This window comes from Lithobates pipiens, unplaced genomic scaffold (assembly GCF_037356315.1).
Source record: "Lithobates pipiens isolate NorthernLeopardFrog02 unplaced genomic scaffold, aLitPip1_a1.2 Scaffold_1, whole genome shotgun sequence".
NCBI lineage: Eukaryota > Metazoa > Chordata > Amphibia > Anura > Ranidae > Lithobates > Lithobates pipiens.
Genome location: NW_027507685.1, coordinates 194,636,879 through 194,663,178, shown reverse-complemented (window position 1 = coordinate 194,663,178; position 26,300 = coordinate 194,636,879). Strand labels below are relative to the sequence as shown.

The following is a 26,300-nucleotide window of genomic DNA, read 5'->3' as shown; positions in this document are numbered from 1 at the left end:
GTCTAGCACTGCACACACCCCCCTGTGAATAACTTGTGTCTTGAGGAATGTGTACTCAGTGAACTCGTGGTTCTGCACGTTCATATTGCTTTTAGCTGTATGTATAGTATAAGGCTGAAATGCACATGTTGTGTAATTTAATATCCTGTCAGTACAGTCACGTCTGTCCGTCTTCTTTTTTTTTTTTTTTTTTTTGTTCCACATGTTCTTTTCCCTCTTCTCACGTGCAGTGTTTAATGTGGGACAGTATCGCCGGGATGCCACGCAGAGCTACAACAACTACCAGTTCTTCCGTGCTGACAACCAGGAAGCCATGAAAATTCGCAAGTGAGTTAAGACCTGCCTGATGATTGTGCTTCATTAATCATTCCCGTTATGAAAAATTTTGGATTTCATAATCTGAGATTCCCCAGATTCAAATTTGATCCACTTGCTTATTTGTGATGGCAGGAATAAACCATTTAAAATCACATGTTCTGGCGTTTTTTTTTATTTTATTATTTTTTTTTCTTGCGTGGGTAACTACATGACAAATGAGGTTTAATGTATAACAATGTAAAATGCATTTGGCTGGCAAAAATATGGATGCAATCTACTCGATGGGGGGGACCTCCGGGGGAATAAAAGATGGAAAAGGACCTTTGGGTGCTAGTAAGCTCAGCAAAAATACCAGAGCAATTTTTGTGATTTGGCACTGCGTGGCTTTAAATGACAATTGTGCAGTCGTGTGACGTGGCTCCCAAACTATTTTTGTTTAATTTTTTCCCCACAAATGGAGCTTTCTTTTGATATTTGATCACCTACGGTTTTTATTTTTTGCGCTATAAACAAAAAGGGCGACAAGTTTGAAGAAAACGCAGAACGGGAAATGCCTGTTTACATTAGTATCTCCCCGTTCTTCCTCTCCGTGAGGTAAAACTGTGGTGGCTGGTCCGCAACAGCCGGGTGCCCACAGTACGAATGATGGGGGGGGGGGGCTTTGTTCCTCCGCATCGCTGGACCCTGGGACAGGTAAGTGTCCGATTTTTATTAAGTTTGTAGCTGCTGACTTTTAATTTTTTTTTTTGGGGGGGGGGGGGGGGGGTACCCCACTTTAATAAGACGTGCCCATTCACTAGAATTGGAAGAAAAGTCATTCAGCCTTAAACTACGTAGAGGGTTCTTTACTGTAAGAGCAGTAAGGATGTGGAATTCCCTTTCACAGAAGGTGGTCTCAGTGGGGAGCATCGATAATAAAAAAAAAAAAAAAAAAAAAAAAAACTATTAGATGAGCACTTGAACAAATGCAACATACAGGGATATACAATGTAATACAGACATATAATCACACACAGGTTGGACTTGTGTCGCGCCGCCCCCACCCCCCCCCCCAACTTCGCCTGCTGTGTAGCTAGGAAACTATGTAACCAACCAGGGCACTGTTGAGCACTCTAGGTTGTTCATTCAGATTCTTGTCATTGTATAACTGCCTGTCTGTATCGGAAGTACAGTCGGACAGAAAATATTCAGGTCTGTGAATTTACACCCATGATCTACTGATCCTGAGTGCAATGCTTAGTTTACAGGCTAATAACAAAAAAAAAATTTTCTACCTGTGCATTAAGTAGTTTGTAAAGGCAAACCTTTTCTTTTTAACCTTTTTAAATTTTTTATCTTTATAGATTCCCTTTTAATAAACAAATGTCGTTGTCTTGCAGGCAGTGTGCACTCAATGCCCTGAAAGATGTCCACACCTACCTCTCACAGGAGGAGGGACACGTTGCCGTAAGTTCAGAAATATCAATTTTTACTGATTGCCATTTTCCTTCTCTGCGGGAAAATGACAGCCGTGTGTGTGCGCACCTATTTTCTAACAGATGTACAGCAGATTTTTAGAAAAGGCGGTGGAAGCCTTTTAAATATAAAATGAAAAGCGGCGCATTATGTAAACGGCAGGTTCCCGGGGGTCCTGCGTCTGAGCAGAATTAATGTATGCGTGCCCTCCCCGCCTTCCATGTCGTGCTGATTAGAAGAAAGCGCTTTTGTTACTAGGACTGGCAGAAAACAGCCCAAAGCCTGAGCATTTGCTAGTAACTAATAGATTTTGCTGTTGCAGTCGGGTTTTCAGAGGGCGTCTAATCAGATCTCCTGTAATAATTCAGCTGCTTGGAGACTTTTTTTTTTTTTTTTTTTTTTTTTTATGCCGTATAGCAGTCAGAGCCGGATTTACTGCTAGTCTTGGGTCTGTAGGCTGCAGAGGTAAAGCCAGTTGTCTGCAACACTTGTGTGCCCGGCTGATCATATGGAAGCCAATCATAATTTCCATACGGGCGCCATTTCTGCAAAGTGAGAGTCCAATGTGCCTTTAATTGTCTATAATGCCAGTTACCATCCATGAGGTCCCAACTAAATCCAACATGGATACATTTTTTGATTGTAGTCTGAGTCTATTAAAGTCCTTCCATTCCCCCCCCCCCCCCAGCCCTAATGAAGGGGGAGTTATCTTGTCCTTGAAATGCGTTGAATGATTTATGTGAACATATTTTGTATTATAAACAATTAAAGGCACTTTGGACACGCTCGCTCTCTCGCGCGCGCTCGCTATCTCGCGCGCTCTCTCTTCTGCTTTTCCTCCCGGCCAATCAGGAAGCGGGTCCTGAAACCCGATTGGCTGAGAGAAGCACTTGTATTGGGGGGAGATGTGTTGGAATAGGCTCAGGGAAGCACACCGTGAAGCTGAGGAGCCCACCCAGTTGTATGACATTAGCAAATTAAAATTTGCCAAAGTCTTTCTGCTTCTCCTGGCCAATCAGGAAGCGGGTCCTGAGAACCTATTAACCAGGAAGTTGATGGCCAATTGGGTCTGAGGACCCACTTCCTGCTTGACCAGAAGGAAAATGTAATGGCCCCTCGGCAAGCTGGAGAGAAGAGACGGAGCGGGCGGATGTAGCGCTTGCCTAGATTGCGGTTCGGAGGATGAGCGGGGAGCAGTATCGGTATGTACGAGTAAAGGGGGCAGGTTTGACTGCAAAATATTGAGCACCAGCTACCACTGGTTCAAGGAGCAATAAAGCTCCCCTTTATCAAGGCTCAGACAAATGGAATAAGAACTTGAATAGCCTTAAAGGAAAAAAGTCAATGGATATGTGTAATTAAAACCTCCTGTTGGATAGGATTTATAACAACTGTTCTGGTGCAAAGCCTCCTTTTAAATGGGAGTTCGGACCTTTCCATCATCAGACAGGAATCCATATGATTGTAGTTTCCTTTTGAGACCGTCTTTTGTAGCCCCCCCCCCCCCCCCCAAAACCAAAACGCGCCTTTTTTTTTTTTTTTTTTTTTTTTTTTAAATCTTACAATATTAGTATAGGCAATAAAGGCATTTTGGACTACAAATGGGTGCGAGATAGTCCAAAGTGCCTTTTAGTTTGTAATACCGATCCCATAATAAAGGCCAACACACTTTGGGAAAGATAAAATTTCACCTTCGCGGGACTTGGGAAAACTTTTGACTAAGGACTTGTATAGCATGGATCTGTCTGGTGCTAAAGTTTCTTTTGAATTGGAATTACTCAGCGGCCACTTTGTTAGGTACACTTGTTGAATTGCTTGGTAACACAAATTTCTAATTGGCCAATCGCCTGGCAGAAACTAAATGCTTTTAGGCATGTAGACATGGTGAAGATGACTTGCGGAAGCTCAAACTGAGTATCAGAATGGAGAAGGGGATTTAAGTGACTTCGAACGTGGCATGCTTGTTGGTGCCAGACTAGCTGATCAGCAGTTTTTTGAAGATCTACTGGGAATTTCAGACAACCATCTTTTGGGTTTACAGAGAATGGTACAAAAAAGAGAAAATATCCAGTAAGAGGTATTTGTGTGGAGGGAAATGCCTTGTTATCAGAGAATGGGCAGACCTGTTCCAGATTATAGAAAGGCAGCAGTATCTCAAAAACCCACTTGTTACACCCAAGGTATGCAGAATACTATCTCTCAATGCACAACGTATCGAACCTTGAAGCAGATGGGCTGCAGAAGACCACACCGGGTTCCACTCCCATCAGCTAAGAATGGGAAACAGAGGCTACAATTCCCACAGACTCACCAAAATTGGACAATAGAAGATTGGTAAAAAACGTTAGGGTCAGAATTTTGCGTAAACATGAAAGTATGGATCCATCCTGCCTTATATCACCAGTTCAGGCTGGTGGTGTAATGGTGTGGTGGATATTTTCTTGGCACACTTTAAAATTGTGCTCAATTGGTACCAAGGGGCCTAAAGTGTGCCAAGAAAATATCCGCCACACCACAGCCTACCTGAGTATTGTTGCTGATCATGTCTATCCCTTTGACTGTAGTGTACCCATCTTCTGATGACTACTTCAGCAGGATAATGCACCATGCTATATAAAAGTGTAGCGCTTCTCAAAACTTCAAAAACCAGACCTGATTATGCCATCCTTATATAAGCATAATGAGTGCAAACTTATACTAATACATTCAGTGAAAGATTCCACTGTGAAGTGGTGCACATAACATATATAAAATCTCATATAAGCATTGATTGCTATATAAACATATAATTGTGACTATAAAGTGATGCTAAAAAAGAAGATTTCAAAAAGGAAAAAATCCAAAAGAGGAAAAAGAGTCCCAATAAGACAGTACAGCGTCTCTTGTGTATAATATCCTTCTATGGTCCACGAGTGTGCAGGAAATGTGTTACACCTCCTTCATAAAAAACTCATGCATTAACCACGTGATGTTCCCGTCACCAAGCGAATTGAACGCTTACCGGAATTATTGGATCCTCACAAATTTACATTTGGGGGATCACACAAACTTATGCAAATGTATGCAGATTCTTTCAACAGTCAGTTTTCCAGGGGGACCTCAAATATAGCTAATCCTTTCGTATGCTGAGAGGTATTTTAACTCCAGCCAGACAAATCCGTAGGAATAGTTAAGTACATATAAAGAAAAACGGGGACCAAAAATAGTGTAATTCCGTTTTTTTATAGAAAATTAAAAGTACCAAACTCACATGTGTACAGTAGATTGAGCGCTTATCAAGATAAAACACGGTTGCAGTGGAGTCCCGACGCGTTTCGTCGTAGAAGACGTCATCTGGCTCGTAGATGACGTCTTCTACGACAAAACGCGTCGGGACTCCACTGCAACCGTGTTTTATCTTGATAAGCGCTCAATCTACTGTACACATGTGAGTTTGGTACTTTTAATTTTCTATAAAAAAACGGAATTACACTATTTTTGGTCCCCGTTTTTCTTTATATGTACTTGACTATTCCTACGGATTTGTCTGGCTGGAGTTAAAATACCTCTCAGCATACAATATGGGGATACCCTTTATCCAGTGAGTACTATATTGCTATGGTTATGATTGCAATAATTGTCCTTTATACTCCATTGGAGGCTGATTTTATTCTATCCGCCTTATAGAATGGTGTACTGTGAATTGGCCGATCTAGGCATGTGTCTTATTGATCTGGTTGGCACCTGGCATGCCGCACTCTACAAGGGCTCTCTCATATGTGAGAGGCACTTCATATACACTGTTCCCCATATCTATATGGAATCCTATGCTATCTGGCTGCATTTTTTAATCTGTTTTGTCAAATAGATTTCCCTCTCCTATACAGAATCCTATACAGAATCTCACTGCTTGCAGTCAAAGGGGAGGGGGGGGGGGGGGGGGAGTCCTGAGGAAGCACAAAGCGTAACGTTAACCTCTGACTCGGCAGTATTAGGGACTCTATACATGTACAATGTGTGGTTATACCAATGAGGGCTATAGATTTTTGTTTTTTGTTCTGGAATTAGGAAAATGGATTATACATCAATATAAAAATAAAATAAACTGTATTCCTTTTCTGGTACCGGTAAAGTCTGCTCAAAATGTCCAATATCCTTTAAACGGTTCTTGTATGGATGTGGTTCCCCCTTAGCCATTTCTCTATAAAGGTATTACAAACCATTTAACTTTTTTGGAACTCCTATTTGACTCCCATTTGTATACTGGAGTAATTTCTGGGTATCCATTGGGTATCCATTGAGGAAGGCCTATGTCTTGGGGAGCTGCCTTGCCATACCCAGTGAGCTTGTTTGAGGATTTTTGTGTTTGTACCATTGGAATAAGTATAGAAATCCCAACTCAGAATTTTCTGTCTGGAAGGATTGGGAAGAAATTCTCCTCCCCTCGCAGTGTTTGTTTTATAGGGTTTTGCTGCTTTCTGGATCAACTATGTATGTATGTTTCTATGTATGTATGTTTCTATGTATGTATGTTTCTATGGAAGATTTCTGTTAGTTAAACTAGATGGACATGTCTTTGTTAGGTTGGAGAAACCACCACAACAAACTCATTATGACCATGTAATTGGCCTCAATAGTTAACAGTGTATGTGTGTGATGTTTCAATGCTTTTTTTTTATTTTTTTATGAATTAGTTTGTGTCTTTTATTTTTTTTAGGTATTTGATGCCACCAATACCACTAGAGAGAGGAGGTCCGTTATATTGCAGTTTGCCAAGGAACGTGGTTACAAGGTAAAGTCTGCCTGAATTATCACGTGGCAAATTTTATGCCATTTTCACCTTGAGGGATCCCATCCCTATAATAGACGGAAAGTAACTTTGCCGGGCTTGTATAGACAGATGGTCCTCAGATTGGTCTAGTCTAAATTGGTCATTCTCTGAGGCTAGAGGCACTTTCGATCCATTTAACCACCACTGCTCTAGCTAGTGGGGAGGTACCATCTCATCTGTGCTTATTTGTAAAGGAGAAAAACGTACTTCACAATTTTCTTTTTCTAAAAAAATAAAACTGCAGAGGTGATCAAATCCCACAAATAGAGCTTTCTTTTGGTGGTAACAAAATGATAAAATTCTGTTTGGGTACAGTGTAGCATGGCCGTGCAATTGTCATTTAAACAGAGACAGCGTTGAAAGTTTGGCTTGGGCAGGAAGGGGTTGTAAGTGCCCTGTATTGAAGTAGGTGTTTTTTTTTTTTGTTTTTTTTTCCCGATGGGTAAGCATATATTAATGCTTGCCTATAGGTAGTGTAAATGTCTTCTAAACATGCACTGTTTTGGAGATATTTACAGCCCTAGCAGCCAGTTTTGTCACTTACACATGCGCTCTAAAGGAACTGCTGTGCGTGCAGTTTCTTAAGAGCAGTGTGCCATGGCTCCGGGCAGTCGCGGAGCCATGAAACCCAGAAGAAAGACTGGATCTAGATGGATGCCGTCGCCAGCAATGACATTGCATCACTGGAAGGCTTTTGTTTTCAGGAACGTTTCGCATATTGTGCTAGTATGCAATACATACTAGCACATTATGCCTTTATCTTGCAGGTAAGCCAAAAGAGTGGCGGTTTACAACCACTTTAAATAATACATTAAAATTTAAACCCAATTTTTTTACTAAATATAACTAAAACAATTGCAGAAGAGAAAAATGTGACTAATACTAAAATGGCATTTTAGTTAAGACTAAAACTGAATCGAACCTTGCTGCCAAAATTTAACACTGCAGGTTGAAAAAAATAAGCCAGATTGCCAGGTGAAAATGGAAAAGGCTTAAAAAAAACCCCACTAATGCAGCCATCACATCTACGAATTGGTAAGCTGCAATATAATGTTTGGGTTAAATACTGCTTACACTAAAAGTGGAGATCCTTGATTAGAGCCACGCTTTGTACAACTTGGATCATCTTTTCTTAATCAAATTTTAGATAAAAACGTTGGTGTTATACCTTTATGGATAATAGCTGGGTCAGTCTGAGTGGCTGAAAGAGAAACCTGTGTTAGATCCTGACAGCTGTCATGCGGGTTGGGTTTGTCCCAAGATCAAGTTCCCAGCCCTGTCTGCATCTTGATGGAAATCCAGTTCATGCAGTTGATCAACAAACGAGACTATAAATGGGGAAAAAACACCCATTGTATTACCTAGGCCAGGGATATGCAATTGGCAGACTCCAGCTGTTGCAGAACTACAAGTTCCATGAGGCATAGCAAGACTGACAACCACAAGCATAACGCCCGGAGGCATGATGGGGAATTGTAGTTTTACTACAGCTGGAGGTCAGCTAATTGCATATCCCTGACCTAGGCCATCATTTGCTCAATGGGTTGCTTTTAAAGTGGTTTTAAACCTTTAAGTATATCCGGTGATGTGACTTGCGTAATACAGAGATGAAATCAATTATCCTATATAACTTGTACCTGTTTATCTGTAGCCCTCTCTCCTCTAAATTCTCTTAAAATGCACAGATCAAAGGCTATTTCTCAGCAGCAGAAGGCTGGGTGCGATGTTCTAACATCACACACTGCACACAGCTGGAACTTGGTGATAGCTGAATGGAAGCAAGACCTCACCTGTACAGTCTCATAGGGAAACATGCGTCAGTGATGGCAAACCTTGGCACCCCAGATGTTTTGGAACTACATTTCCCATGATGCTCATGCACTGTGCAGTGTAGTTGAGCATCATGGGAAATGTAGTTCCAAAACATCTGGGGTGTCAGGGTTCGCCATCACTGGTCTAGGTTATTTGGATTGAGGCTTGTACACACTATTGAAGGACATGCTTGGTTCAAATTAACACCTATTGAAGGCCTGCTTCTGCACTGGGAGCCTTGCTTAGGATGAGCTCTTGCTAAGGAAACTTACTTTTTGTTGCCTGGTGTTCAACTTTATTACATAAAGGAGCCTTTGTCCCTGTATAATGCATTAAAAAGCTATACAAAAAATGGCAACCACCCCAATTTAAAACTATCAGGAAGGTGCATATGGAAGGGCAATACCCATCACAAACAGATACAAATTTCCCAGCACGCTTGCCAGCCTGCAATAAAAATGTCCCTGTCTAACAATTCACGTTAAACTGAGGTTTTAGTTACAATTGCAAATGTGTGCACATGGAAGCCCCAGTGCCCATGTCAAGGCTCCTCTGTATACTGTGGTCTTAACTGTAGTTTTGAGGGTCTCCAAATTATAATGTATAATTATATTATATGTGTGTGCCTGGGAGGCATAGAGGGACACATGGCAAGTGCACAATGGCGGCTGGCAGTGTCCAGTGTGTCCCCACACCAATTCCAGGGATCAAGCTATACAAAAAAGGCAATCAACCCAAATGCATAAACCAGGCCTAATCGAAGTTGTAATGACCAGTTATTGCCAAATCAATAGATCCATAGCAGTAATGTAAATATTGCTCTGATCCACAGGCAGGGTATAGGTATGAGAGCTGAATTGGTTAAATAACTCTTCAGTTCAAGTTTTAGAATGGTAAAGACTTTGAATTGAATGGCAGTTCAGACTGTCAAACTGCTAGCAGGCCTCGGGAAGCTTCTGCACTACTTCAGACTTGTTAAAAGCCTGCTGAAGCCTGTTGGCAGCTGGTGTAAAGTGGCTGTCCCATTAAGATCTTAGTTAAACATTCCCATACTGGATCTGACTTGCAGTTTGAATTTTTCAACAAAGCCCGCTGAGCTTTTCTAATGCCTTGTAAAAGCCTGTTGCCCTTTTTTTTTTTTTTTATACAAGGTGAAGCCCGTGTTAACAAATCCTAAGGGCTCATTCATGCTTGCTTTGTTCTCTTAAAAGCAATCTGCATTTGGATCACACTTCAGAGAGCATTTGAAAGGCACTGAGGTGTAATAATTGCTTCATCAGTGCCTGCTTTAACCTTTTAAACCCTGTACTAGAACTTGCAGAGCAGCCCATTCACCTGAATTAGGCACACACGGAGGGCTCTGCGCTAACCAAACCATACCCTATATAAAGCCATAGTGACGGCAGTGCATACAGTGGTCAGTAAGTAGGTGTATATGCTATTGTCTTTGTTTAAAGTGGAACTTTAATCAGAAAATAAAAGTGGTTCTAAAAGCAAAGGTTTTTTTTTTTTTTAATCTTGGTGATTGTAAAGTCTTGGTTATTTTTAGAGAAAAAGAAAAGACATGTCATACTTGCCTCCTCTATGCAGTTGGTTTTGCACAGAGCAGCCCGGATCCTCATTCTCAGCTTCCTCTTGGCTCTCATGGCCCCTTTCTCCTGCAGCTTGCCCCCACAGCAAGCAACTTGCTATGGGGGCACCTGAGCTGAGTCACATCTGTCCATTTAGACATGGAGCCCTGGTTTGGCACTGCCCCTCTCTCCTGTTTGGTTGACTTTGACAGCAACAGGGGTCCATGGTCTAACAGGGGTCCGCTTCTGTGTCTCAGGAGTCCTGGATGGCCGAGGCACTCATGGACATTGCTGGAGAGAGATGGAGCTCAGGTAAGCATTAGGGGGTGCTGGGGTGGCTGCTGTACATAGAATGCATGAACTTAAAAAAAACTTCTGCCTTTACAACCACTTTAATGCATTTAAGATAATAAAAAAAAAAAACCTATGTGGATCAGCCCACCCCCCCAATACTTACATGAGCCCTGTCTCTCGTGGCAACATCGCTGGATAGAGACTCTGCTGTTCAAGACTCTCTCTCTCTCCTGACTGGCTGAGACACATAGCAGGCGCCGTTGGCTCCTTCTGCTGTCTAAGTCAATGAGGAGAGTTCCAAAAATGTCCAGGCTGATCTGCAAACAGCCTAAGTATTTACTGCTGTTCAAGGACTTCAGCAAAATGGGAGCCTCCTGTAAGAAGAAACTGGAGCAATGCTGGAGGCAATTTGCAGCGCACACAAATTTCTCTTCACCGACTGACACGGCTCCTCTTAGACCATTGGTTTGTATACCTTTCCCTTTAGGAGACACTAGGCAAAGTTGTAACACAACACTCAGAACTTTCAGTTCCGCCCAGTCCCCTAGGTATCAACCCTTCTGTGTACTGGACGCTGAGTGGCCAATTTATGGAAACCTGAGCATTTATTCTGATCGTTTTAGCGATCGTTCCAGCGGTTATCACCAACTCAGTTTTTGGTTGCCTCTGCACCTGGGTGCACTCAGGGACTACAGGCACCACTTGTGGACCGCGCAGAACTCCCCAGGGTGGTGAGTCCGGTGGGAATGAGACCCTCAGTCAGCGGCAGCAGGGAGGGTGGGACTCGCTGTCCTAAGTCCCCTTCGGGTGGCAGACAGGATAGGGTCAGCATGGCTCAGAAACTAGTTTGTTCCCCCAAAGTCCAGGCAATGGCAACCATGTCACCTGCAGACTGCACAGTGCCCATGGACACACTGATGGTGGTCCTCAACTTGTTCATTGCTAGATGGAGGCGGTGCGTGGGAAGATGGGTGCAATAAGGTGGCCCCTGTACCCCCCCCCCCCCCCCCCCCCCCCCGTCCTCTGGGGAGAACTCAGGCACAGACTCGGGCTCTGCTGAGGCTGGTGACCCCTGTTCTGTCTTGTCAGAAGATGCTGACCAGGACCGTTCGGACAGTGAGGATAAGTCCCCGTCTGGGTCTGTGCGTGACAAAGCCCTTGTTGGAGCACTTATCACAGCTGTGCGTGATACCCTGAAGATTCAGGAGCCAACAGGTCCCCCTGCTGATGTACCGGTCCCTTTTGGGTCCCGCAAGCCAGGCTGTTCACCTATGGCAGTGATGGCGAACCTTGGCACCCCAGATGTTTTGGAACTACATTTCCCATGATGCTCCACTACACTGCAGAGTGCCAGAGCATCATGGGAAATGTAGTTCCAAAACATCTGGTGTGCCAAGGTTCACCATCACTGACTGTTCCTGTATCTGACTTATTTGCAAGTTCACTTACAGGGAGTGGGGTCGCACGCAACGGACCTTTTTGGTCCCCACACACATGGCGGTGCGTTAACCTTTTGAGGAAAGCCTTCTCACAAGTGGTCGGCTCCTCCGGTTGTGGACCTCCAGTATCCAGGTTAAACAAGTAACCATGATCCCGGTAGTGGGAGCTCCTGCATTTAAGGATCCTGCGGACAGGAAGGCCGAGGCAGTGGCTTGTTCCTTGTTTACGGTTATGGGGTCCGCTGTGCGACCAGTACTGGCATTCGCACTTGTGTCAGACACTGAGTGAGCGGGCAAAACTTTTGCACTGCAAATTGGGAGAGCAACAGGCTTCTCCTGTCTGCGCGAAATTAGCAGACCAACTAGTGCAAGGCCTTAAGTACGTTGTGACGTGGCCCTGGATACCCTCCCTCTGTATCTAGGGCTTCAGTGTCAGCTGTGGTGCTGAGGTGCCTGATTTGGCTCATATGCTGGTCTGTTGACCAGGCATCTAAAAAAAAAAAAAAAAAAGCCCTGACGAATCTTTCCCTCCTTGGCGACTGGCTCTTTGGAGCCTCTTTGGATGGCATTAGTAAAAATGCCACCGGTGGTAGAGTACACTACTCCTACAGGCCAGGAAGGCTAAGGAGCCACGCCGTAGGCAAGGGCCCCTTTTTCCATCCACTAACTGCTTTTTAGTCTGCCTGGAGCTTCGGTATAATGTCCCCAGCCTGACAGGACGACCACGGATGGACAAAAACCTCCCTGGAACCGCAAGCCTGCGAATAAAAGTGCTACCGCATGAAGGTTTGTCACTACCCATGTCTCGGGTGGGGAGTCGCCTTCGGGAGTTTGCAGCCCGGTGGTCCCCTCTGTTTTCGACCAATGGACCTGCGATCTGATTTCCTTAGGCTACAAGATGGAGTTACTCTCTTGGTCGCCAAACAGATTCTTCCTCTCCAGCATACCCGTATCCCCGGCTCGCCTGGAGGCCCTCTTGGGGGCAGTAAGGGACCTGCTTAGTCACAGGGTGGTTGTACCGGTTCCGTAATCGGAACGTTTCCAGGGATTCTACTCAAATATGCTTGTGGTTCCCAAGAAGGAAGGGGTATGTCCAATCTTGGACCTAAAAGCCCTCTATCACTTTGTTAAAGTGCAGAGGTTCAGAATGGAATCTGTTCGCCCAGTCGTTTCTGCACTCCATCAAGGGTACTCCCTGGCGCCCTTGGACTTCCAGGATGCGTACCTGCACATACCCATATGCCTGTGATTTGCAGTCGGGGAAGCCCACTACTAGTTTGTGGCTCTCCCTTTTGGTCTGGCATCAGCCCCCCCGAGTCCTTTACCAAGGTTTTGGCATTGCTACGGTAACGTGGGGTCGCGGTCGTGCGATATTTAGATGCTCTCCTCCTGAGAGCATCTTGCACCTCAGAATTGGAGGAGGCTGTGGCGATCACCATGCAGACTCTGCGAGAATTTGGGTGGCTGTTGAACTTAAAGAACTCTGATTGTTTCAACTCAGCGTTTGGAGTACCTAGGCTTGCTGCTAGACTCAATGGAAGCAAGAGTCTTTCTCCCTTCAGACAAGCTGCAGATTGGATCCGCTGTAAAACTGCGGATGAACCGCAGGTGGTCGTCGCTTTTGCATGCGAGTCCTGGAGCTCATGGTGGTCTCCTTTTGGGGCTGTGCAGTTTGCCCAGTTCTACACCAGTCCTGCAGAAGGAGATCTTGTCAAAGTGGGACAGATCTCAGTTATCCCTGGATCGTCAGATTCAGGTGAGCCAGTCAGAATCGCTGATTTGGTGGCTGAGGTCCTGGTGATTCAGGCCAGACAGTCGTTCCTACTTCTAAAGTGGACAATGATCACACAGGACGCCAGCCTTTTTGGCTGGGGTGGAGTAATGGATGTTCAGTCGGCTCAGGGCCTCTGGTCGACGGAAGAATCCAAGTTGCCGATCGATCTGCTCGAACTGAGAGCGATCGGGCTGTGCCTCTCCACATGGCCAATGAGACTGCGAGGACGTCAGGATCCAGTCAGACAACACCACTGCAGTGGCATACGTCAATCACCAAGGAGGGGGCGAGTAGCTCAGCCGCAGCACGGGAGGTCGCTCACATACTTCGGTGGGCAGAGCGACATGTACTGGTTTTGTTGGCCATTTACATTCCCGGAGTGGAGAACTGGCAGGCGGGCTGTCTAAGTCACCAGATGCTGGACCCAGGAGAATGGGCGTTGCATCCGGAGATATTCAGGTTACTGTGCCTGAGGTGGGGCACACCAGACGTGGATCTTCTGCCCCCCCCCCCCCCCCGTCTCAATCGGAGGATGCCAAGATGGGTGTCCAGGATAAGAGATCCGTGGGATCAGTACCAGCTGATCTATGCCTTTCCTCCACTGAAGCTGTTACCACATCTGATTCGCAGGGTGGAAGCCGAGGGGATCCCAGTAATACTGGTGGTCCCAGATTGGACTCAGCGTCCCTGGTACGCAGACCTGGTGCGTCTCGTAATGGCAGTCACCAAAGAGCATCTACTAGAGGACCTTCTGTCTCGAGGTCTGATTCTCCATCCTGCTTTACCATCGCCGGCTTTAACGGCACGGCTATTGAGACCCAGGTGTTGAGGAACCCGGGTCTGTCGGACTTGGTGATCCCAACTATGTTGAGAGCATGAGAATTTTTCTTCTCAGAAGATATATAATCGTTCCTGGACGGCCTACATCTCCATGTGTGTGGAGAAAGGTTGGCATCCGCTTTTTATTTTTTTTATTTTATTTTTCCATATCCAGGATCCTGCTGTTTTTTCAGCAAGGAGTAGACCAGAAAATGGCATTAAGCTCTATTAATGGGGCAAAAATTTCAGCTTCAGCTTTTTTTTTTTTTTTTTTTTTTATTTTAGCAACCCCTGGCGTCTCACTCATAGTGAGTACCTTTTTTTGTTTTAGGGGGTTCGTCATGCAGTCCCTTTGGTGCGTCCACCGTTACCCCCATGGGATTTGAACCTGGTGTTATCGGCACTTTAAGACACACTGCTTGAAAATATCAGGGAGTTTCCCCTGTTGACTCTTTCTAGTGGCCATCACCTCGGCCAGGAGGGTTTCGGAACTGGCGGCCTTGTCTTGCAAGTCGCCTTATCTGGTTATCCATAAGGATACGGTGGTGTTGGGTTCGCAACCGTCTTTTTCAACCGAAGGTGGTCCTGGCTTTTCACATTAACCACTTCCCGACCAGCGCACGACGATGTACGTCGACAGAATGGCACGGGCAGGCATATTTGCGTACAGGTACGTCCAATATTCGATGCCGCCCTGCCATCGGGAGCGTGCTGGTCGGGACCCCCGTGAGTCCGGTCGCGGGACCCGCGGACTCGATCACCGCGGGCATCCCCGCGATCGTCTCACGGAGCGGCCGAATAGAGCAAATGCTGTGTAAACGCCATTTGTCTATTCTGCCTAGCAACTAGTGACGCTGATCTCTGCTCCATGTGATTGGAGCAGAGATCAGTGTACACTAAATGAAAGCCCAACCCCCCCACAGTTAGTAACACTCCCCTAGGAACACTTAACCCCTACACTGCCACCCACTGGTTAACCCTTTCACTGCCAGTGTCATTTACACAGGAATCACTGCATTTATATAGCAGTGATTACTGTATAAATGACAATGGTCCCAAAAATGTCCGATGGGTCCCCCACAATGTCGCATTCACAATAAAAATCGCAGATCGCCGCCATTACTAGTAAAAAAAAAAATAATAAAAAATTATTAATAAAAATGCTATAAAACTATCCCTATTTTGTAAACGCTATAACTTTTGCGCAAACCAATCAATCGCTTATTGCGTTTTTTTTTTTTTTAACCAAAAATATGTAGAAGAATACGTATCGGCCTAAACTGAGGGAAAAAAATGTTTTTTTATATATTTTTGGGGGATATTTATTATAACAAAGTAAAAAATAATGCGTTTTTTTCAAAATTGTCGCTCTATTTTTGTTTATAGCGCAAAAAATTAAAACCGCAGGGGTGATCAAATACCACCAAAAGAAAGCTCTATTTGTGGGGAAAAAAAGGACGTCAATTTTTTTGGGAGCCATGTCGCACGACCGCGCAATTGTCCGTTAAAGCGACGCAGTGCCGAATCGCAAAAAGTGGTCTGGTCTTTGACCAGCAAATTGGTCCGGTCTGAAAGTGGTTAATGAGGACCCTGTGTTATCATCTCTGTCCTAGGCCGAAACGCCCTAAGGAGGTGGATCTTCACGCTCTGGACGTGGTTCGGCTCTGAACGTGTATTTGTCTACCACTGCTCCCTTTCGGAAGTCAGACGGTTTGTGTCGGTAGCTGGTCCCAAGAAAGGCATGGCGGTCTCATCAGCCACCATTTCCAGGTGGATCAGACAGATTCTAGTACAAGCCTACGCCTTAAAGGGGCAGGTGCCCCCTCTTTCCGGTTACGGCCCATTCCACAAAGGCTATCGTAACGTCTTGGGCCTTCCGACACCGTCTGTCGCTCAGGTGTGTAAAATGGCGACCTGGTCATCTGTCCACACCTTTACCAAGTTCTACAAGGTAGACGTCAGTGCATCGGCTGATGCCTGTTTGGCCGCAAAGTTTTTGCAAGCGGCTGTATAGTTGCAATTGAATATGCAATATTTTTCGTGTTTTTCAATAAAAACAACATACTTTTTTAAGAATGTACTGTTTCAGTACTTCCGCGGTGTGAGGTTGTTTTTTTTTTTTTTTTTTTTTTTTTTTTTCCCGTGCGGTTGTGAGTAGTCACTCCTGTTGAGGGTACCCTTATTTTGTGGGTTCAGTTTTTTTTACTAGTTCCCACTTGCCATGGTGGATGAGGTTTTTATGCTGTTTTTCCCACCCCTCGTTTGGCACTGCTTGGGGACGTCCCAATGGTCAGAGGAGCTGTGTCGGTCGGTGAATATAAGAGAATAGGATTTTTTTGTTCTCGCCATAAAATCCTTCTCTGTAATTCAGACCCACACAGCACCCGCCCCTCCCTTTTTTTTTTTTTTTTTTATCTTTACGTTCTACTGCTTGTTGATGTACTGAGTACTGCAAGGCAGGGTGGAGGGTTGATACCTAGGGGACCGCCCCTTGGGCGGAACTGAAAGTTCTGAGTGTTACAACTTTGCCTAGTGTCTCCTAAAGGGAAAGGTATACAACCCAATGGTCTAAGAGGAGCTGTGTCGGTCAGTGAATTGCAGAGAAAACAATTTAACGGTGAGTACACAAAAACCTAGTTTTTGGTGGCATAATTGATGTGGAATGTATGTTCCTTACTAAAACTTTATAAAGTTATGGGTAAACTTCTGCTTTAAATCAAAGGCCCTTTACCCCAAGTTATATTTAACTTTCTTCTCTATATTTTAAGGTGTTCTTCATAGAGTCCATCTGTGATGACCCAGATATCATTGCCGAAAACATCACCGTAAGTAACTAAGCCGGGAAAATGGGTATTCATGCTGCTAGAAGTCTATGGTCGGCTATCAACTGTGTCTTTATTCTCTAGCAAGTGAAGCTGTCCAGCCCAGACTACACTGGCTGTGATCGGGAAAAGGTGTTGGAGGACTTCCTGAAGAGGATTGAGTGTTATCAAATGAATTATGAGCCATTGCATGATGACCTGGACAGGTATGGCCAAAGGGGACCTCCTGTAATGTTTCTTGGGTTAAAATGACATTCATGCAAATGATTGCCTGTGTGAAAGATTGAAATCCTAAATCTGGGCTTGTAGAATGCTATTTCTTGAATTGCCTTCACTGGATTGACCAAAAAGTGTGTGTGTGTGTGTGTATAAATACAATGTTTTAAAAAATAAATATCCCCATCTCTCCGATCTCTTTCCTCCTTTTTGAATGCCCCTGCCGTAGATTAGATCATTACTGATGACAGATTCCTTGTGGGCTTGGCCACATAGGTTTGGGGAAGCAAAATCCTCTCTACTATTGTGTTTTTGTGTTCAAGTGATGTATCTGACATAATTGAAATTATTAAGCCAAGTTTAATTTAACACTTGACTTAAAACACAAAAACTGAGTTTTCTAGATTTGGGCTTTAAAAGCACATGTCGGCATTGAAATATGAGAAACTGGCAGTTGCTTGGGCAGTCACCTGAAAGTTGTGTGGTAATTACTTGCCTTCACTGTTTCTGGCTACCAGGTGAAACCTGTGCTTTAACAAACTTAACCTTGAAGCGGAACTTCAGTCATTTTTAAAACTTTCCAGCTATTAAATCTTCTGCCCTTGTGTTAAATTTGGATAGTAAAACATTTTTGTTTCTGCCAGTAAATACTGTATAAAGCCCACTTCCTGAATTCAGGAAGTGAACAGGCAACAGCTTTAGCTGCCCACAGGTAAAATGGTTACAGCCGGACACAGTGAAGGGAGATTTCAACATCCATGTTTGGCTAGTACAGAACCACTGTATGTATTAGATACTGGGGAAGGTTCAGAATGGTCAGTATGTTACAAATTGTGTAAGCAGACTGCAACTGCTTTGCTAACGAAATAAATGGCTGAAGCTCAGATCGCACACGCAGCTTAGAGATGAGCAAGCGCTTTGGCTGTTCATTCTCTCTGTAGAGATCTCTACAAGGCTTTGCTTATAGAACTGAACAATTACATTACTGCTGTGTCTTTGAAAGCTTAGATTGCTATTTTAAAACCAGTCTCATTGGTGCACCTTACTTTAGATATAAAGGCTGACTATAATGGTTTTAGAATCCATTAATTTTGTTTTCCCCATAAAATCCTAAGCTATTTTGATGGCTTTCCATTTTCTTTTGTTGCAGCTCTCTGTCTTATATTAAGATTTTTAATGTTGGGAGCCGCTATCTGGTGAATAGAGTGCAGGATCATGTCCAAAGCCGGGCAGTTTACTACCTGATGAATATCCACGTAACGCCACGCTCCATCTACCTATCCCGCCATGGGGAGAGCGAGCTCAACCTTCTGGGAAGGATTGGTGGGGACTCTGGACTGTCGGTGCGAGGAAAACAGGTAAGCGGTAGACTACTATAAGGGTTTTTTCCTTGCCTGGCTATCGTATAATAAACCCTGTGCTTTGCCAATGCAGAACAGAAATGCATTAATGCCCCCACCACACCACAGATGCTCATAATCATTATTATTATTATTATTATTATTATCCCCTTGCTGCCGAGCGTACGCAGATGTGCGTACTCTGCTTCCGGGGGTTAGGTGCGGGCATCATCCCGGTACCGTTTTTCAGAGCAGGCGATTGGCTTTCCAGCCATAACAACCGATGCGGCTAAAAGCCGCTAGGCTGTTATGACGGAGGAGCGGGAGCGCCTCCTGCCGCTCTTACCGGGGTACCCCAGCGGCTTAATTCCAGTCTCCTAATTGTAAACACGGAAGTGACGTCACTTCCGATTTACTCAGGTGCCAATGGCGCCGGATTTAAAAATATATATACAGTATTCAGAATCACCGAAAATGACGATCTGAATACTTTGAAGTGTAAGTTATAAAATAAGAAAAAAAAATTAAAATTTTAAAGCGCGCCCCCCCCCCGTCGCAGCGAGCTTGCGCAGAAAAGAAAACGCATGCAGAAGTCACGCCTATTAGCGTCACCTATTGAGATTTTTAGGTACTGTAGTTTGTCGTCATTCCACGAGTGCGTGCAGTTATAAAGTGTGACATGTTTGGTATCTATTTACTTGGCGTAACATTATCTTTCACATTATGCAAAAAATATTGGGCTAATTTTACTGTTTCGTTTTTTTTTTTAATTCATGAAAGTGTCCCTTTTCCCAAAAAGTTGCGCTTAAAACACAGCAGTGCAAATATCGTGTTACATAAAATATTGCAACAATCTGCGTTTTATTCTCTATAGTCTCTGCTTAAAAAAAATATAATGTTTTGGGGTTCCAAGTAATTTTCTAGCAAAAAATATGGATTTTAATTTGTAAACACCAAATGTCAAAAATAGGCTTAGTCATGAAAGGGTTAATCACTTTTTTTATTTTGTATATTTATTTTTCTACCCTGATGCTTTGTTTTGCATCTGGGAATGAGGTACGAAGCCTCACGAGTAAGGATTTGCTCTGGCGTGTTCGCACACTCCACTTGCAGAGCCTGCCAGGAAGTCGGCGCAGCGCTGCGCTAATCACAGGCAGTGAGACATTGCCCCAATGCGCAGCTGCAGAGATCGGGCAATGTCTTGCTGCCTGTGATTAGCGCAGCGCTGCACCAACTTCCCGGCTGGCTCTTCACGTGGAGTGTGCGTACACGCTGGAGCTCATGCTTGCTCATGAGCTACACTAGTCGGAGCTTGGATATGGCTTTGGTCTCCCTTCCTTCCACCATGTGACAACACTGGGCCAATAGTCACACGTTAGGGGTGCAGGTCACATGCTCCTCCATATGGTAAATTACTGAGTATTAGAACTTAAACTGAACAGCAAGGAACCGAAGGAAAAGGGTATGCCTTACTGAAAAGTGGGGTATTAATACGAGTCTACTGCCTCCCTTCTACTCAAGCCTAGAAATGAGATAATGCTGATTAGCTGCTGCGACGTGCCCAGCAACCTCCTGTCATTGGCCTCAAGTGTTGCCAAAAGTTCTATGTAAAAACAGTTAACCCAAAACATTATCTAGGGTAATGTACAATTCATATTGCAAGGGGTGAAAGATCTGGCTTCTCGCTATTCTGTGATCCTGGAATTGTTCTGCTCGGAGTACTTCGGGGTTCAGCACTGTCTGAAGCCGGAAACCATGCAGGGGAGCCAGTGGTCTTACCTGTCATGCTGAATGTGTTTTCATGCAGCGGATAGTAATAAAGTTAAGCAAAAAGTAGGGACGCAACGATATTGGTATTGGTGAGCATTTGCGTTAGTACCGGTACTCGAGCAAATGCTGCCATTACTTTACGGTGCGATTTGCGGCAATACAAAATGAATGGGCGCGAATCGCACTGCAAAGAATCTCATGCCATTTGAACACAAATGTGGTGCAAATCCTGTCCACATTGTATGCATTTCCCCCACCGTGTGTGTGTGTAAATGGAAAAGTGCTATCTAGAGGGCAGTTTATTAAAAATGTTAGAACTCTGTACATATCTGGCCAAATGCAAAATCTGCATAGTGTCCCGCCGATAATGGCCGATGGAGATGTAGAGGCGGTCTTCTCCAAAGTTGACTTCACTTCTGCTCTATACTCGCGTGGTTACGGAACGTCTCCTCCAGCTGCCATGATTTACCATCATCCCTGGAACCCCTACAGTGCCTTGAAAAGGTATTCGTACCCCTTGACATTTTCCACACTTTGCCATGTTACAACCAAAAACGTAAATGTATTTTTTTATCGTACATCATAGGACACAGTCTCAAGTAATTGGTAGGTTATAGGCCTACCTTCAGGTGTTGACACTGGTATAACCAATACAGGAAGTTGACCCCCCCCCCCCCCTTTATAACCCCTCCTCCTCCTTCCAGGAGCACTCCGTTTTTTTTTTTTTCGCCAGTGTCTAAGGTGTTGGTCACGAGTGAAGATGTGCTCTGCGGAGCTCCAGGGGGGATCCATGCTGGATTTAAAGAAACCTCCACAATCAGATCCATCCTTGCCACTGAGACCATAGGATGGTACCTGGACCTCGATGCAAGAACGAGGTTTTGCCTGTAATGCTTCTTTGAGAGCTGGACCTTAGGAACCAGGACTCTTTTTGGTCTTGCTACATTTCCTAAAGTTGTCCTGAGGGGTGCTTTACAAGGCCCAAAGGAGCGGAACCCCTTTTAAAAGGGCCCCAGTCTTTGAGCGTGTTTAAACGCAGCCCGCCGTGATGGGTGAAAGTTGGATTTGTCAAATCGGCAGTATCCTGCAGCGAGGACAAGATAAGGGAAGAAGCTTTGCTTTTTCCTTCAATATACCTTTATATGCCTTATAAATGTCTCCTCTATAAGGAGTAACTTACACTACCTATGATGTGTCTTAGTGCAGCTCTGTCTCAGAACATGTGTGGTCCCAGCGGCAGAGGGAGTTCTTGCTTAAATAAATCTTGTGGGATTTGCTAAAAAGTACAGCAGTTGCTAATAGAGATGTGTATAAACTTCTATATGGGCGGTGGCTGATTGGTTGATGCAGCTGCTTTAGCTGCATGGTTTAATTACAACCCAGCACTTCCACCGAGTAACATTGGGAAATGCCCTATGCTTCTGGGGTTTTAAAAAACAATAAATCTGCTGACAGAACCCCCCCCTCCCCCCTTGTAGAGGTGTATAGTACATAAACCTTACTTTGTGTTGGTCATTTGGGTCCCTAGCAGAACCTGAGAACGCAGAGGGGCATGTCCGCAAGGTCACGTGGCGCTGTGTATGGATGTAACGTCCACGCACAGCACTCGCCGCATAGCTGAGGGGAAGCGCTGAGGATGGCAATCAGGTTCCACCTGAGGCTTTATATCAGACTCTCATTTCAGAAATAATTTTTAACCGAAGAGAGGCAGCCTGTCACACTGACACCAGAGCGCTGGGCACATAAGGGTGTAAACAGGAAAAACTTGTTACTTGGTAGCAAAAGAACTGTTATTTTGTGTGTACCTCTGCTTGTGCTTTGCACTATGTCTTCCAGACCTACCGTAAAGGTACCTAGGGTGTCATCCCCCCCCCCCCCCCCCAGGTGCTGGGAATCCCAGTTATGCCTCCATACTGTCTTCCTCTTCTGAGAGATCAGACATGGCAAGCCAGGGTGAGTCATTGGAAGCTAGTGGTGGTGCAACTGCTTCACACACTTCAGCCCCTGTAGAGGTGACTGAAGATGCATTTTCCTCTGCCTTGTAAGGCTTAGAAGGAAGATTAGCGGCTTTAATCGCATCCTCCATCCAGTGTATAGGAAGTGTCCTAGATCCCCCCCCTCCCCCACCTTAGACTCTTTAGTCAGTGCAGGGTCTAAGAGAATTATGGGGACAGGATGAGGTATTGCGCTCAGATGATCGGGAGGAAAGACATGCGATTATTTCTCTGCGGAGGAAACAATACTTGAAGTTCCCAAGGATCCCTACTTCACAATCTGAAGTACAGAGGCTTGCAAAGATGGTTCGCTCTACTTGCATGCTACCCCTAACAGAGTTAGCTGAAAGGCCGGTCTCTTCCTTGGGTTCTTTGAAGCCTTTACAGCCTTTGCATGCGTTTCCCATCCACGCATTACTAAAAAGCTTATTTATACAGAATGGGATCATCCGGATAAGCATTTTTTCCCTTCCAAAGAGACTCGCAAAGCTCTATCCTATGGAAGAAAGATTCACTAAAAGATGGAAAGTTCCAGCAGTCGACGCTGCGATTTCCAATGTGAAAAAACAAAACTGCTGAGACACCTTGTAAGAACCTTCTAACTAGTTTTCCCTTTAAGGGAGAACGATTATTTGACGTTTGGATAAATACATTCAAACTATTTCCAGCGGAAATTGTACTCTTTTGCCAGTCAAAAGAAAATATAAGCGTCTTTCATTTAAACTGTTCGGCCTCTGCCATCAGACCAGGCATAAAGGAAGACCTGGGGCTACAAGTCTGCAAAGCAGAATACAAGACCCTCCTTCTGAAGAGGCATCTCCCCTCACCAAGGTGGGGGACTTCTGATGTACTCAGAAGTCTGGCAAAAGGAGATTCAGGACAAATAAACTCTCTCCACAGTGTCTCTAGGATGCAAGCTAGAGCTTTGAGAGTTTCCACCATCTTGTTTTCTGAGATCAAACGTTCCCAAGGATCCAGGGAAAAGACAATCCTTGTTGCAAGCATTAAACCGATTATTGGCTCAAGGGGTGATCGGACAGATTCCCAAACAAGAGCAAGGTTTGAGGTTTTACTCAAACCTAATTACGGTGCCAAAGCCAAATGGGGATATCGGACCAAGTCTAGATCTATGTAATCTAAATCTGTTCCTGAAAATCCGCTCCATTTGCATGGAGTCAATCAAGTCAGTCATTTCCATCCTGCAAGGAGAAAAACTTCTGGCGTCCATCGACATCAGAGATGCATAGCTGCTTGTCCATATATTTCCTCCTCACCAGAGGTTTCTGCAGTTCAAAGTAGAACAGAAGCATTTTCAGTTAATAGCCTTGCCCTTCGGGCTTGCTACAGCACCTCAGGTATTCACTAAGGTATTAGCCCCACCTCTAGTCAGGTTAAGGGCACAGGGCATAACTGTCTTGGCTTACTTAGACGATCTATTGTTAATAGACCAGTCAGTGGCTTGCTTGAAGCAAGATGTAGCCATCACAAGCAGTTACCTGGAAGGTTTGGATTGGGTTCTCAACCTAAAGAAATCCTCCTTAAAGCCACTAAGAAGGCTGGAGTATCTGGGTCTGATCATAGACGCAGCCCAGAAAAGGGGTGCTCTTGCCTCCCGCAAGGATCAGCTCCATACAGGAGCTGGTGAGGATGATCAGGTTGAAGAGAAATCCTTCAATTCGCCTTTGCATGAGGTTGTTAGGGACGATGGTAGCTTCCTTTCGAAGCAGTTCCCTATGCTCAATTCCATTAGAAACTGAAAGCAGTATTCTGTCTGCTTGGAACAAAACGATTCAAGCTTTGGACTTGCCGCTGTGGCTGTCCCCATGAGTGTCCCAAAGCCTCAGTTGGTGGTTACCATCTTGGAACCTGCTGAAGGGAAAGTCCTTTAGATCAATTATCTGGAAGGTAGTAACGACAGATGCCAGCCTTTCAGGCTGGGGAGTAGGAGCCTTGCCCATCGACATCCTAGAGATTCCTGCAGTGTATCTGGCTCTAGAAACCTGGACCTCCAGGTTAAAGAATTGTCCTGCCAGGATCCAGTCTGACAATGCCACGGCTGTGGCATATATCAATCACAAGGGGTCACCAAGAGTCTCTCTCCGCTCAGAGAGAGGTGAACCAGATTCTAACTTGGACAGAAGAGAATCTCCCATGCCTATCGGCAGTTTTCATTCCGGGAGTAGAGAATTGCCAGGTGGACTATCTAAGTCGCCGGCAGTTATTCCCAGGAGAATGGTCTCTTCACCCCAAGGTGTTTCAGGCTTTTTGCCAAAGATGGGGAACTCTAGACGTAGACCTTCTAGCATCCCGATTCAACACTAAGCTAGTCAACTTTGCATCCAGGACAGGGGACCCACTCGCATATGGAACAGATGCGTTGGCGACCCCGTGGGATCAGTTTTTACTGATCTATACACTTTTCCCCAATTCAGTTGCTACCTCAAGTTCTTTGCAGGATCAAGCTGGAAAGAAAATCGGTAATACTGGTAGCACCAGCATGGCCCAGAAGGTCATGGTACGCAGAGATCGTAAGGATAGCAGTGGAGGGTCCAGGGCTCTTCCCACTAAGGCCAGACCTGCTCTCAGGGGCCGATATTCCATCCTACTTTAAGAACACTAAATTTAACGGCTTGGCTATTGAGACCCACATTCTGAATAAACGTGGCATTTCCAGGTCCGTTCTCTACTTTGATTAACCTCCCTGGCGGTATGATTCAGTCCGGTTTTAGGTGCTGAAAGCGGTACAATTATTTTGCATTGAAATTTGGGGTTTTATATTGTAGTCCTGTAATTCTTAGGAATAACTCTTAAATCTCTTCAAACCAGAGTCTAGCGGACATCCCGGGTATGATAAAGTTTATAATAAAGAATAATAAAAATTATTCAATAATGTAATCAAATCCAAAACACTGAAAAAGGGACATGTTTTGGTTGCTATGGGCAATCTCCAAATTCCAGGCCATAAAAAACAGTATTTATAATAGAAAAGTGCATGCAGGGCACTGCACAGACCACTAGGGACAAAGGGGGTGTGTAATTTTTAATACAGCACGGTAATCTGTAAGATTACAGTGCTGTGTGTTTTGTCTTTTTTTTTTTTTTTTTAATTTGCCGCCGTTCTCTGCTCCGTGCGCCATAACGCCGCAGGGAACGGAGCTCGGCGGCATTCGGCACTGTGAATCGAGCGGAGGACAGCTCGATCACACAGCGCGGGGGACATCGCTGGATACAGGGGACAAGGTAAGTAACTCTCCCAGTGTCCTCCCCTGCATCCAGCGATGCGATTCCCGAGTCTGGCTCGGGGTTACCGCTCATATCAGTAAATTCCTAACCCGAGCCAGACTCGGGATTACCGCTAGGGGGGTTAATGCTAGGAAGCCAGCTTCTAGAGATATATATTATAGAGCCTGGAAAGCTTATGTTTACTGGTGTGAGTCCAAGGGTTGGTACCCTCGGAGATATATCATAGGCAGAATTCTTACCGTTCTACAATTAAGCGTAGAGATGAAGTTGGCCCTGAGTCTCAGCCTTATCAATTTTTATTTCAAAGACTGCTTGCTATGCATTCTTTAGTCCAGGGTTTCATGCAAGGAAGTGCTGCGGATTAATCCACCAGTTAAATCACTCTTAAGCCCTTGGGACTTGAATTTAGTTTTGTCAGTGTTACAAAAACAGCCATTCAAACTGTTGCAGCATGTTCCCTTAGTCCTTCTGACTAGGAAGCTGATATTTTCTAGAGGTCGACCGATATGGGTTTTTCTCTGGCCGATGCCGATATTTAGAAATCATGGCGGCCGATAGCCGATATATGATGCCGATTTTTTTTTTTTTTTGGGCCGATATGTTAGGCCGATTTTATTTTATTT

The 26,300-nt window shown here is 44.7% G+C and overlaps 1 protein-coding gene across 2 annotated transcripts in view; it reads left to right on the top strand.

Annotated features, from left to right (window-relative positions):
- PFKFB1 (6-phosphofructo-2-kinase/fructose-2,6-biphosphatase 1) overlaps positions 1-26,300 on the top strand; it is an 81,455-nt gene that overhangs the window by 30,217 nt on the left and 24,938 nt on the right. For both annotated transcript variants that reach the window (XM_077479504.1, XM_077479496.1), the window contains exons 3-8: positions 231-327; positions 1,698-1,764; positions 6,470-6,544; positions 17,061-17,117; positions 17,199-17,320; positions 18,481-18,688. In XM_077479504.1, the coding sequence (XP_077335630.1) occupies positions 231-327; positions 1,698-1,764; positions 6,470-6,544; positions 17,061-17,117; positions 17,199-17,320; positions 18,481-18,688 (626 nt within the window). The remainder of the gene's footprint in view (positions 1-230; positions 328-1,697; positions 1,765-6,469; positions 6,545-17,060; positions 17,118-17,198; positions 17,321-18,480; positions 18,689-26,300) is intronic.